Source organism: Equus asinus, chromosome 1 (assembly GCF_041296235.1).
Source record: "Equus asinus isolate D_3611 breed Donkey chromosome 1, EquAss-T2T_v2, whole genome shotgun sequence".
Lineage (NCBI taxonomy): Eukaryota > Metazoa > Chordata > Mammalia > Perissodactyla > Equidae > Equus > Equus asinus.
In genome coordinates, this window is record NC_091790.1 from 119,097,698 (window position 1) to 119,112,543 (window position 14,846).

The 14,846-nt window shown below is 43.4% G+C and overlaps 1 protein-coding gene across 24 annotated transcripts in view; it reads right to left on the reverse strand.

The window, feature by feature from the left end:
* The window catches only part of HIVEP2 (HIVEP zinc finger 2), a 183,591-nt gene that overhangs the window by 12,031 nt on the left and 156,714 nt on the right, over window positions 1-14,846 (reverse strand). For all 24 annotated transcript variants that reach the window (XM_070506450.1, XM_070506434.1, XM_044769047.2 and 21 more), the window contains 4 exons: window positions 12,194-12,238; window positions 5,395-10,938; window positions 4,286-4,440; window positions 657-832 (listed from right to left, as the gene is read on the reverse strand). In XM_070506450.1, the coding sequence (XP_070362551.1) occupies window positions 657-832; window positions 4,286-4,440; window positions 5,395-10,551 (5,488 nt within the window). In that variant the 5' untranslated portion in view covers window positions 10,552-10,938; window positions 12,194-12,238. The remainder of the gene's footprint in view (window positions 1-656; window positions 833-4,285; window positions 4,441-5,394; window positions 10,939-12,193; window positions 12,239-14,846) is intronic.

The window sequence follows — 14,846 nt, forward strand, 5'->3', positions numbered from 1 at the left end:
AAAATATTTTCATATAAATATACCCGTTAAAAACAGATTTTTGGGGGGGCGACGGAGACAGAATATCATTTCAAGGCAAGTCTTAGTTTTATGAGATTATCAGTTGTGGCCTGAGAGTAAGAAATTGTCTCTGTGCTGATAAATACACAGAACACAAGCTATCAAATTTCTATGCATAATTAATGCAACTGTGGATGGAGGGCCCACCTGGGAGTCTGTGGATTTCTACATTATTTATGATCTTGAAACTGACCACGGGCACATGTTTTCTTCCCAGCAGCTGCCTTGCTGTTCTAATGTCACTGCATGGATTGTCTCCCTGCAGTATTTCAACACTGGTGCAAAGATTATCTAGACCACATAACATTTCCAACATGAAGTAATAGCTTTGCAGGCAGTTCTTAGCCATTTCCTTTGGAGACAATTGGCCTGGACCGAAGTCTATTGCTCTTACTTAAGTCATAAAGGGAGCCTCACTGTCTCATGTGCATCCTTTGATCCCTTACACAAGGGAGAAAATACATTTTGTCGGGTCATATTTTCACAAACAAAACCATCTGATTGTCAACGAAAGTTAGTTATAAAATGGTATTCAGAATTCAAAGTAGCCATAAAAAAAAGTGTTTTTCCTATTAAAAAAATAATCAGACCTGTACCTTTCGTTTTGAAGGCAAAGTTACACAACTTGCATACATAAGGCCGGACATCAGTATGAGTGCGAATATGCTTTTTGAGCATGCTCGGCTTCTTACAGCGAATCCCACATTCTTCACAAATGTACTTTCCACGTCCACGTCCTCTGACATAAACATAATCTTCATTTGACTTATACCTGTTTAAAAAAGGGGAAGCCAGTGTGTTTTCCAACACTAGTACGTTATGTATCAAACCAAAAGCTAATCATTTTCATGGCAAATTTTTATGAGGTCTTTTACAAACAATCATTCAGATTTAACCCTCTGAAGCCTACGAAATTTATGCAGTCAATGCCTGAAAGAACTGGAAAACAAATGTGGCATTGTAAACAAAATGTAATTTTTTCTACATGGAGTTCAAAATGGAATTGGCTCTTCTATTAAGTGTAAATATGTACATGGATTCAGTAGAGACATTCAAATGGGCTTACATAAGCCTCAAAGAGTTGCAGAGCTGTGTCTTACTACTTCTGGATTCCAGGATAGCTTCCAACCAAGAAACATCCAAAAAGTTACACCAACATATTAAAATCATCATGCATACATCAGTTGCTAACATTACATCATCTAAGATGTGCACGCACAACACACATACCCCTCTACGTTTGCTAAAATAAATATAACTGATAATATAATTCTTCCTTGCAAGTTTCTACTCTATTTTTACAAACCTGGCACAAGAGTGCTTCAGAAATTTCTAGCTTGCACAGACTGAGCTGAGCTCACCAACTGTTGTCTACAGATGTCTCCAGATGTGATCTGCTATTCCCAAGGACCATGAATCTGTTTGAAAGTGGAGTCTAAATTTCAAATAGCTTCTGGAAGGTACTGTTACATAATGAAAACTAGAGATTCTACTTTTCAATCAAATTTGCATTTGTTTCCAGAAGGATTTAATAGAGCGATTGGAAAAGATGTCTGAGGTCATGCAGTTTAATCAAACCAGATGAACAAGGTCTTAGGTATTCACTGTGATAACCAATGGAAGAAATTTACCCAGGCCTCAACCATCACATTTTGTTTAGAATACAATGAAATGTGATCTAGCACAGAGCAAAAGTAGCATTCTATTGAATAATTCAGTGAATATCATCATCTCTTAAATCATAGCTAGGCTAGAATTATGGTCAAACGTCATTCTTGAAAAGATATTCCTTTCAAGGGATTCTTTTTATAACTTCAGAAGGTAAACTGACATACAAAACACCCTAATTCACTGTGGATTGACTTAAAGGCAGTAGATTTAGAGTTTTTTTACATTCTAAGAGCATTGCAAACTTCTTTACTTTGTCCAAGCAAATCCATCATGAGGAATGAAAGCAAATTCAACTTCATTCGTCCAATTCTCTGAAGGACTTTTAAGAGAGAAAATCCATCCACATATTTAAATACTAACACTCCTATGGATGCTATTTAATCTTAACATTATCTACTTTTTGGTCAGTACCAGACCAGGTGAGAATTAAGTGGTATCAAAAATATGAATTGTCAATGTTGTACGCTTTGCTCTTTTAAATCTTTCCCCTCTTATAAGGAATTTCCAACATCAACTTTTTCTTCAAAATTATTTTGAACTTCATACTTTTATCTCACATTGTCTTTCATAATAAAGTAGAAAAGAACTTAAAGATGTGAAATATCTTCCACCATTTAATTTCACTATTTTCTGCCCCTAACCAGATGAAATTCCCTAAGGAATAAAGAATAAAACAAACAATTTTATAGAAAGCTAGTTTTCTTCAGGGAAGTATACTTTAAGCTTACTGGAGCCCATCGTCATAGTTGATGGGGAATGTATTTTCTCTTCAAATAATATCATTTTATTTTTAATATCTTAGTTGATTAACTTGCTTCCAGAATGAAAAGATAATAAAATTATGTACAAAATATAACTGTATATTAGAAAAATCTGTACAAATAAAATATTTACCATTCAACAGTTCTGCAGACCCATGAATCTACTTGACACGAGAATTAACAGATTTTGAAAAAATAATTAAAAGATATGTTTAATTAAATTACTAATCTATGAATTAGATAATATAAGGAACACATATATTTCAAGTTTTGGTCAGTCATACTTTTTTTTAAATTATAACTTTGTAGTCACCAAAATAAGAGGTGGTGACGCACTGGTTGGAATGAACTCCTCACCAGGCAGAAGATGGGTCCCAGCTTAGGAAGTGATTGGGGTGAGCCCATACATGGCACAAGGAAAGGAGGAAGAAATGAAACGAGGGCACAATCCTGTTGGATCATCAAAACGTTCACATATGCTTTTTCACGTGTGTCCCTCGTTACTGGAGATGTGCTCCCCAAAGCATACAGGACCTGTGACGGTCTCACTAATCTAGTACAAGTGCACTGATGAAGAAGACTGCGGAATAGTGGGTTGATTCGGTCACAGGGACCTCTCAGTATCTGAGGAAAGCTAAAATCTCTATTTCTCTTGTTGGTGTTAAAAAACGCGGAATGTCAAAAAATACTGAGACAAGCTTCATAACTACATACAACTGTGGTTTTAGTGGTGGAAATCCTAGGCATCCATCAAAGAAGGCCAAACCGAAAAGGGGACCAACTTCAATAATCCATCTCCAAACTGGTAAATCCATGTGAGAAAGCAGCATTTCATATCACGAAACATTCAACATTTTATAGTGAAGAAGATAACATTTTGTCCTCAAAATATAATTGGAATAAATTCATGCTCATGGAAATATGTAAACTATAGATCTGTTGCAGAGATAAGGCTAGTTACATCGTAATCCCCCAAATATGGTTAGTGGCTTTAAAATTTTTTAACTTAAAAATTTTAAAAGTCTGGGCCTTTTCTCCCATGTGACTGGACTGACGATACATTTCTATCGAAATCTAAAACTAGACATTACATGGTATGTGTAATTTTTCTTAACTGTATAGATGACAAAGTCTTTGAACCTTCTTACTTGAGTTTCTACAGCTCAGAATTCAATATTTAAAAAGAAATTCCTAAAGACAGAGAAACTGTCACAGACCAGAGGAGTTTGGGGAAATAAGACAACTAAATGCAATGTGGTACCCTAGCTCAGATCCTGGCACAGACAGAGGACTGATGGAACTGGTGACATCCCAATGGAGTCTGAAGTTCAGGTAATAATAAAAGCACTAAAATAAACAAATAAATTAACTAGTTCCTAGGATTACACATGAGTGTGCAGTGTGTGTGCTTGCAATTTTGTAAGCACAGAATAAAAATATGTCCATCAATAACACAACAAATACCCATAAAAATAATACTAAAGAATGAACAAATTTAGACAACATCAAGAGTCCACCAATTTAGTCAACTTCATACTAAATTAGAGGCGTGAAAATTTAAGGCAGAGGCTCGAACCATACAGAACAGAGACATTTTGACTAAAAGACAAGTCATGAAAGCAAGAACATGAACTCACTATCTATTACCAGCCAGACTTCAGACACATGAATAGAAAAGGAATTTGCTTTACGCTTCCAACCAGAGTAGATACTCTTGCTTCCATGCAGACAAGTGGGACCATCTCCTCTGACTTATGACTGAATGGTTTACATTTGCACGTATGTCACCTTACCCTCCTTCAAAGATTTTAATTCGGATTGGTTCCGTTTGTTTGGATCCAATATCCTTATCTCCATGAATCTCTCCTTTCCCTCGTTCCTTTAAGATATTTCCCACTAGTTTCCTTTCGAGTTGGCTGCCAAATAAAAAGGCTGCATCCGGTTTCATCTGTGGGACACAAAGAGAGAATCAGTCCATGTGCTTTCTCTACGACACAGAGGAAGCCCGCATGGCCCCTCTCCTGCGATCTCTGAAAATCAGCCTAAATTCCTGCTCAACGGCCAGGGGCTGGTTACATAAAACCAAGGACAAGAGGGATAAAATCAGAACAGAATGACAGTTTCTACAGAATAAATTCAACATTTAGTTTAAAAAAAACAAACTCCACTAGCACTGTGCAGCACTAATAAAAACCTTCAATTAAAGCAATCTCTATTAATTTAGGAATTATTCTCAAAATACTGAAGAGAAATGGTAACTGAAATAAGTAAAATATACTTTTAAAGCCTCCATTTGCTTCTTTAATAATCTAGCATAAATTCCAAAGTGCCCATTATTAATATTTTTAAAACCTTATGTGTAAGGCATTAATTGTTCACGTAGGGATAAACTAGCTAATCATTTGGAAAAATGGGATTTTAGAGAGATATACAGAAAATAAACTTTAGTAAAAAGTATTGTCTGTGGGAACAAACCCTCTGAAGTTTGCAAAGTCCAGTCCTGACACCCTGCACGTCTCCTTCCTGATCCTTCCTTTCAGCATCCACTCCCTGTCCTACGTCCCATTTCACAATTTCCTGAGGCCCTCCCATGAAAGGAAAAGTGGATCTGCTGGGTCACTGACACAGGTCAGAAAACAGAAGAGCCCGGAGGAATGAGACCTGCGGGAGAATTTCATGGCATCTGGTGAAGGAGCTACTTTGTGTTTACGACTTTCCTGAGACCCTCAGAACTAAGTTCAGGGTCAGCGGCTTCTCTCACCCAGGGGCCAGTGCTGCAGAGGACTCCCCCAACTCTGACCTTGCTTTACCTGTATCGTTTAGACCAAATGCCCTTCACTATGTATTCTGCTCAGGAGTCAAGTCCACAACACAGAATGTTTTCAGAAACAACATCCTTTACCTGAGCATACTGCTTCCAAGCGCTTGACGACGTGAGCTTGCCGGTTCCAGGCCTGTGCATAGCAGCCAGAGTATAAATTTCTGCGGTGATTTTTTGCTTGGACCTCAGAAGAGCCAGAGTGGTCTTGGTGTTCAATCCTGACGGGTTTGGGTTACAGGAACTAATGCACCATGAAGCATAAACCGAGGATTTGAAGGTGGCCTGTTGCACGTAATTGGGTTTTGTATAATTCAAAAAGCACCAACTCACAGTAGTAGTTGTCCGCAGACTGGGGAACTGAAGAATCTGCTGGAAATCTGCCACATCCGTGAAAAGAAGAGTTGAGTTTGCCACTTTCCCACTTGGGCCAGAGGCCATGTGGACAACCATGCCAACAGGCAGCTTCTGGCCTTTTCCTTTCTCCTCGAGCTGACTGTCTCCCAGCGGCAGTGAGGAGCTCTGGGGGCTCATGCTGACATCAGAAGCTGCCTCATCAATATCTAATTCATCTGAGGACTCTTTGCTTTCAGAAGGCCCGCTGGACTTCTGCCCCAGAGAGGGTGCCCTGGAGCTGGGTGGGAACGGCTCCCTCAAGGGCACACTGGTAGACGGATGGTCTTGTGATGAGGAGGGGGACAGTGAGGAGAAGGAAGACGACCCCGACTGCGAGCCATCCTTCGGTTCAGAGGCACAGCCTTGTCGAACCAGCTGGGGTTTCTGGGGCCGGGAGAGACCCTTTCTGACGTCTGAGTTGGTCAACTCCACAGCACTGAGCTCCTCCACAATCTGTCCATACATCTTTTCTTCTTTGACCCTTTTCTGCTGCTTCGTCTCCATGAAGAGTTCTAAGCTGCTGGCTGGAGAAAGCATGCGCTTGCTGCCCCCTAGGGTGGCAGCGCTGTCGGAGGTGGAAGGTAAACACAAGGGGATTGAGGATTCCAAGCCAAGGGGCAGGGTCTGAGGGACTTTCCAAAGGGGGTACTTTTCCAAGCCTGCGTGCTGCCCCAGCACCTGGGCGATGTTAAAGCCTATCCCTTGCATGGCCGCGTTGGTGACCAGTGTTCTTTGGGTCATATTCTCGTCGACTTTGCATATGACAATTGCAGGACTGTTCTGCCCAAGGATCTGAGAGATGCTAGTGTACATGACACTCCCATAGGACGGGACGTGGGTCTGGATCCTGACAGGGACCACCGTTCCTGGTAAGGACTGTAAAGGCCCAGTGTTGGCCGAGGCAAAATCTTCTTGAAGAACCTGCTCGGAGGGAGCATTGGAGGACTTGGTGCTCTGGTCCGATGGAAACTTTGGAAGAAGGTTATTTGAGTGTAGCCCTGAAGTTCCTGAATAACACGGGTAAGTCTGCTCTTTCGCGTGTGCGTAATCAGCGGGTTTCTTTCCAGTGTGCTCTGCAACATGCTCTAAGGGGTAGCTAGGATGGATCTCCGCCTGGAAAGAAGGCTTGCCATAGCTCTTCGGAGGGTGCTGCACCAGCGGGTGTGGGAAGTGTGCCTGCCACCAGGGAGGCTGCTGAGCTGGTAAATGAACCATACAGACCGTAGGATATTGAAACTGAAACAAGGCATTCTGGATTGGAGAAAATGGAATAGTCTCTTGATGTGGAAATAAATGTGGCTGCTCAGATAAGTGCTTGCTTGCCATGTAGGAGGTTGGTTGTATCAAAGGATTCCTCAGAGACTCCTGACTGTCCATGTGCATGATCGGTTGTTGGGCCAAGTGCAGCGGCCCTGAGCTCAGCTGGGCACAAGGACCCACAACCTGCTTCCCCGGGTCCTCCGCCTGGAGAGGAGGCAGCACGGAGGCCGGGGCGTGGTGCCACGCGGGCCTGAGGCCGGCATGCAGCTGCTCCATCTGCTCCTGCTTCACGCCCGGATCTGCACTGGCCTCGGCCTGAGCGATCTCGGGAGAGCCGCTGAACGAGGCCTGCCGCACGAGAAAGCACTTCTTCCTCTCCCGCGACGGCGACAACGCGGAGGCCGGTGCCCCTGCCGCCGGAGCGTGGGACAGGTTCCCATAGTCGAACGATTTGCTCCGAATTTCCGGGACTTCAGTTGGGTGAGGACAAGGCATCTGTTCGGATGAGCAGCGCCGCATCTCCTTTTGGTGGTGGTGGCCCGGGACAGACAATGAGTAGGAGCCAGCGGGGACAGTCAAAAACTCTGAATGCTTCCCAAACTCATCCTGCTTCGGAAGCGCAGCCAGCTTGATGGTTTCTTCTCTTTCAAAGGACACTGAGAAACTGGAGCTGTGGGACAAGTTGCTTTCCTGACTGGGGCTGCGAGAGAGGCCCGTGCCCGTGGATTCAAAGCTGGACTCCCCGGAGGAGTGCTCCATGTCGGCAAGGCGCAGACGCTTCTTTTTGGGGGGCAGCTTCTCAGCAGGGAGCTGGGACAGGGTCTCGCTTCTCTGGGGCCACTGAAACTCCTCCGCAGGCCTTTCTGGCTCTTTGCTCTGGGCTTCCTTCTCCTTCTCCGGTTTATCAGGCTCCTCGGTCACTCGGATCTCGGGAACCTGGATGTTGTGCTGGCGGACCAGCCTGGGCTGCGCGTGACAGGCCTGCTGAGCCGGGGACGGCTTCCCTCCACTTTCTGCGCCCTCCCCGGGCGGGGCCCACTCGGGACTCACCGGGGCCTCTGAAATCTCACTGTCACAGGTCTCAGAAGGCGAGGAGGCCTTCTCCTGCGCACTAGCCACCAGTTCAGCGGACTCAGACCTCTCAAACGAATTGGGTCGGCTCAGTGAGTTTGTGTGCTGAATCACAGAAATCACATTTCCAGGAGGTTTCCTGCCCCCTACGTCTGACATCTTGTCTGAATCAGCGGCCGAGGGCGACTCCTCTGACCCAAGAGACGGACTTCCAGATTGCAGTTGGGGTCGAGCTGGGTCAAAGCGCTCAGAGTGACCGTGAGAAGGGTTCTCCTGTCCAGCCACGGTGAACCCGCTTCTTACACCTTCTTGCATCTGCAATTTGGGGTCATAATCTGAAGCGGTTATGCCCACGGGCATGCTTACAACACTGCTGCAGATCATGGGGGTGTCCTCCTCATCTCCTACACTCTTCTCTTTCCTGCGTTTTCTAGTTTCACAGGTAGATCCAAACATGGTTGGCACTCCCTGCAGTGGCACCGAGGGATCCATGAAATACTCTCCGCTGTGTTTTAAGGAGCTTAAGCAGGAAATGTCCCTGTAGCTTTGCTTTGGTGTTTCAGAATCTTCCCATTTCTTGTAGGGTTTCCGGCAGACATCATAGTCATACCCAACCCTGTCCCCAGGAATCAATTTCTTTTCCTTCAAGGATGAACCTGTGACACTCTTTGACATCCTTCCGTGGTGTTCTGCTTCCACGTGCCCCTCCTGGACTGAAGGCAGCTCAAATGCAGCCTGTCTCCTTAACATGCGCTGAGGGGGTATTCCCACAGTCCCTGGATAGAACACATCATCCGAACCAGTCATCCTTTCATCGAAAGAGTGACTTCCTCTCAAAGAAGGAGGAATACTTAGATTAGTTGCTGAAGAAGTTGGCATGGAGTTGCTTCTAATAAGGGGTGAAGAGTCTACAGGAGCTTCTAAGAGAACTGGGGTGCTGCCTTGGAAATTTGCAGGATAAAGTTTTCCTTCACTCCTGATAGATGATGGAATAGCCTGGGATTGTCTGGACTCACTGTTGAACTTTGCAGATTTCAGCATGCTTGTTTGACTGGGGTCGATTTCGCCCTTGCTTGGGATCAGCTGTGAAACAGGATCTTCAAACATCTTGACGTCTAACCTGGTGTTTACGTGAGGTAATGATTCCAGCATGCCCTTCCTGCCCATGGTGGCACGCTCCTGACTTGCAGTTGTAACACTGAGTGTATTTCTGGGACTAAGTCGACAGTATTTCCCGAAGATGATCTCTTCATAAGACTTCGCGTTGGTGTTGGGTGGGCTTATCTGCTGCTCTGCACTTTCTGAGCGGGAGAAGTAACCAGAGTCAGTGCTTCCCTTACTGTGCGGGCTCAGAAGGTTTAGAGATGGCTCAGAATCTTGTCCTTTCTTCTCTGACAGTCTTAGTGCAAGTTTCTGTTTAACCGTGTGAGAGTCATCAGCCTTAGTATTTAAAGACGGATTTGGGAGCATATCAGAGCCAATATACTGAGAGCTTTCGTTAGGTAAAGGAATCCCACTTTTGGGAATAATCAAAATCGGCACCTTCATTGGACCTCCCAGTGATTCTTCCAACGACCCATGATAGCCACCTCTGCCAGCGAGATCCAGCGGGATTGGTGGGCCAGGACTCATTTTGTCAGAAGCCTCAACAAATAAAGAACTCTCCTCATCTGTGTCTGTACTCTGTTCACCGTCTGAGTGTATTTCTGCTTCTACATCAATAAAACCAGCCTCTAGATCCAATTTAGATACAGCTGACTCTGTGAAAGGGACTAATCCTGCCTTAATTGCATGGGCATGTGACTTCCTGTGCTTGTACAAATTGCTCTTTGTCTTGAAAGAGAAACCACAAGGTATACATGGATATGGCCGCTCCCCAGTATGGGACCTGATGTGTTTTTTCAGTACGCTTGGTTTGGCACACGCCCTGCTGCAGTAAGGGCAAATGTACTTGCCAGGCTTCTTGGGTTTGTGCTCTTTCTTGTGAGCATCTTCTGACTGTTCGATACTTTTCTGGGAGAATTGGCTATAAGCAGGGTTCAGACTTGAAATCTTTTTTCTAGGATAACCACCACTATGGCCATGTAGAGGAAAAGGAAATAAGTCCTCAGAGGCAACAGATGGCAAAGGGCCAGGGAAAAGCCATGGAGGGCCTTCGAGGCTCTGATGTGGCTTGTTGCTGTGCATGAGCCCCTGCGGCAATGAGGGCTGAGGGAAAGAGAGTGAATGTTGGCATGGGTAAGGACTCGGACGGTGCGGTGGGTGTTGCTTCTCTGTGACTTGCTGTGCCACTTCACTAGGTGAGGCCAGTTTCCCAGAACCAAAGAGTTGTGCTGAAGCTGTGTTTGCGATCTGCTCAGGATCTACTGGTGGTTGCCGCTGTCCTTCTTGACTGCCAAAACTGCTCATCTTAATAACAGCTGATTGTTCCTGTCTCCATCTACCTGGTGCTTTATCAGTTTCTCCAGACCTTGAGGTAGCTTTTTGTCCCAGAGCTGTGTCCCCCGTGTCCATTTTGTTACACAAGGTCTTAAGTGCTAGTTCTCTTGAAAGCTGTGCAGACTCATGGAGTGTCTCCAAAGCCGTACTTTTCAAAGCGTGCTTGCTTCCATGTTCCAGGGCGTCTGCAAACTTGCTGAGTGCTCCTGCTCTTTGCAACCTTCCACACCCACCCTGTAGTCTACTGGTATTAGATGACAATGTCCTTGGACCAGGGCTATAACACAGTTCTCTCCATTGTAGAAATGTCTACCCAGAAGCTAAGTGCAAATCTCTAAAGATTTCTTATGGCATTTGAATATTTTCAACTAGGATGAAATTGGGATGATGAAGAGTCCAGGAGAAATTTTGCCCATCAACTAGAGCAAAGTTCACTTGCCAGTTTCATTAAGATAAAATGATCTGAAAGAAAAGGAAACACGGAGATTGTCATAACAGTTAACGAGCAAGAAAGAAACCAGAACCAACCCTCAATAACCAGCCTGGAACCGCACACACTGAAAACAATGTTTACTTCAAGGGTCCTTTTTATAGCTGTCACATTAAGTCCACAATTAAAGGATATTAACTTCAAACTTAGCATTAAGCCACAAGAAGAAAGCTCTTCAATGCTTGATTTTGGTTACCTTTTTATATACTCCTAAATTTTGATCAAAAAAGTATTTAAAGGAAAACTTTTGATAGATACGATTTACAAAATCTAAGATTTTTAAAAGGCTTCATTAAAATAAACTTAGAGGGGCCTGCCTGGTGGCACAGCCATTAAGTTTGCACGCTCTGCTTCGGCGGCCTAGGGTTCGCCAGTTCGGATCCTGGGTGTGGACCTATGCACTGCCTGTCAAGCCATGCTGTGGCAGGCATCCCACATATAAAGCAGAGGAAGATGGGCACAGATGTTAGCTCAGGGCCAGTCTTCCTCAGCAAAAAGAGGAGGATTGGTGGCAGATGTTAGCTCAGGGCTAATCTTCCTCCAATAAATAAATAAATAGAGCTATTTTTAACCAAGTTTTATGACTTACATGCTGAAGTGTACTATATATTTCTCTATATAGATTACTATAAATATATATTAATAAATATATAGGATAAAAATAGATATATATACAATATCAGTATAGATTTAATATCAGTGTCTACATATATATATATGTTATTTATCTATATAAAATGTCAGAGAGCTGGCCCGGTGGCATAGTGGTTGAGTTTGCATGCTCCATTTCTGCGGCCCAGGGTTCGCAGGTTTGGATCTGGGCATGGACCTAGCACCGCTCATCAAGCCATGCTGGGATGGGGTCCCACATACGAAACAGAGGAAGACTGGCCCAGATGTGAGCTCAGCGACCATCCTCCTCAAGCAGAAAGAGGAAGATTAGCAACATATGTTAGCTCAGGGCTAATCTTCCTCACTAAAATATAAAATAAAATAAAGCAGCAGCATCTTTTATATATATCTATATTTATATTAACATAAAATATAGATATATTTTATAGCTTAAAAGCAGTTATTAGCAGAGGTAAACTAAGGCTATAGGGATCAAAGATTGTCACTGAACTCTGAAAAAGGTAGGAAAGTGCATCTAAATAAAACAATTATAAAACCTTCATAATATGGAAAACAAAACATACTTTTGGGACAGTTTAAAAATGTAATGATTACCTGAATGGTTTAGAGTTCTCATGGGGATGATTGTCTTGACGCTTCCTGGGTAGAAAATAAATGCAGTGAGGAAAAATTGTTCCATCAAATCATATTGCTGTATACAAATGTCAATTTAAAGTTCATTATATATAAAGCTCACAATGCTACGCGTCCTTAAAAAAACAGCAAGAAACTGCTTTAGCAGACACTATAGGAAGCAGTAAACCTTATACTGACACATGTCCAAAATAAAGAGAAAAAACTATAAAAACTTTAGAGTAATATTTTCCAAGATATAAGATGATTGTATCAAAATATCTTAGTTTTTTGGTCACAATTAGTCTGGTTCTAATTCCTTAGATATTAAAAAGTTGAGAATAGTGGTTTTCTTAAATTGAACCTATGGGTTTGAACATGTAAAAGAATAAATTTCCTTTTTAGGGAATTTACACCACAGCAAAGAAAGGAGTCCTCCAGATCACTGTGAACTGCTCAGGAAAACTTGACAACTTAGAAACTATTAGATTTGAAGTGGATACTCAGTTTCCACAGCGAATGGCTGAGACAGTACCAGAGGATTCTGAGAACTTCACGCTCAACTGTATTGACTAGGATGAGAGCTTAGATGTCCCCTGGATAGGCAATGTGGCAGTGCTTACCAAAGTAAGACGCGTATTCCCTTTGGCCCAGAAATTCTATTGCTGGAAATTTATCCCTAACAGACGTACCTGCGCAAGCGCACAAAGGTAGGTGGACAAGGTTTGCTTAAATAAATTATGGTTTATAAATCATAAAAATCAGTTATTTACAAACGTGAAGTACAGCCAGAAGTACTGATATAAAAACTCAACCAGGAGATTACATTGAACGTAAAAAAAAAGCTTATTTCACCCTAGGATGTATTTTATAACTCCATTTGCATAAAAGAGAAACAGGCAATAAAAACAGAAAATTTCTGCAAGGATGCCAAACAGCTTTTTCTTCCTCCCCAGAGCCCCAGCGCATGGTTGTATATCCTAGTTGTAGGTCCTTGTTGTTCTTCTATGAGAGCGGCCACAGCACGGCAACCGACAGACGGGTGATGTGGGTCCACACCCGGGAAACAAACCCGGGCCACCAAAGCCGTGAGAGTGCTGAACTTTGACCACTAGGCCATCAGGCCTGGCTCCCAGACAGCTTTTTTTTTGAGGAAGATTAGCCGTGAGCTAACATCTGCCGCCAATCCTCTTCTTTTTGCTGAGGAAGACTGGCCCTGAGCTAACATCCATGCCCATCTTCCTCCACTTTATATGTGGGACGCCTGCCACAGGATGGCTTGATGAGTGGTGCTAGGTCTGCACCCGGGATCCGAACCAGTAACCCCGGGCCACCTGAGCGGAGCACGAGAACTTAACCACTAGGCAACCAGGCCGGCCCCCGAAACAGTTTTTTAACAGTACTTAAATTGCAGAAGTGGAACCACGGAGTCAGAGGAAGGGGTGGGAAGGATTTCAATTTTCCACCTTATGACTTTTAGTGACTTTTAATTTTTGTTTATTTTTCTTAAGATGAACATGTTCACCTTTTTACTAAAATATTGGTTAATAAAAGAGATTCCACTATGCAAATGTACTGTAATTTCCCAAACCAAAACTCAAGTACTGGTCTTACTGCCATGTCTAATTTGCTCCCTAACATAGAATGCCACTGTGATTTAGACAGTGCATTTAGAAAGGGGAAAAAATATGGAAATTCCACAGGAACAATAAGTCTTTGGGGTGAGACATCAGTAGCCCCAAATACCTGTAGCAAGATATCTGTAATCAAAAGTTCCCTCTGCTAATAGCCAGGAAGCACTGCATTTTGTAATGCAGTTATCATAAAAACTAAACAACAAGCATGCTAACTTTGGGGTGGGTAAAAGGTTTTACCATCGATTTGAATTTTCCCCCCACAGTGGTTTCCCTATGCATCCCTCTACAGGTAAGGCAGCAAAAAGTCACTGAAAGAAAAGTGACGGCTCTATCATACTTTAATGCAAATGTACTTCCGTCTGCTCCAGCGACCATGCTCACAAGAAGAATTAGCACCATCTAAGCCAAACTGGCTGAATTTTCTGTTTAATTAACTACATATTTCAAGTTCATGTGGACACAACCTCTGTCCGACTTTGAGAAGAAATAACATCCTCTAGAATGCAAGTGTAGTGTATTTCCAATTCAAGACAGAAACTTTTGTCTCTTTCCTCCATTGGGAGTCAGAGTTTGAACTGAGAGATTTCTAGGTCCCCTTTCATAGTTAATATTTTTTCAGGATACTGACGTGCAGCTGCAGGTCCACTGTTGGAGATGAGGGCGGTGGCAGCTGCTGTGCGCTGCGCGGCCTGCGTGTGTTGCTAGAGCTACGCTGGCGGACAGCGCCAAGACGGCCTGATGCAACAGGGTTATACACCTGTCCCACAGTCGAGGATGATGCTCAGGGAGGCTGCGTGTCGGAACAAGAGTCAAATCCAGCTTTGGCTGACCTTCAGTTCTAAAGGGGCTCACCTCCCCCCTGCACCCCTTATCCTCAGCTCCACTGTCTCAAGTTTTATCACAACTTAAAATAACACATCTTCAATAATACATTTTCCTAAATATTTTCACTTGATTTCAACATTTCCAATGCTTGAATTTTTCACGGCCTTGGGAGA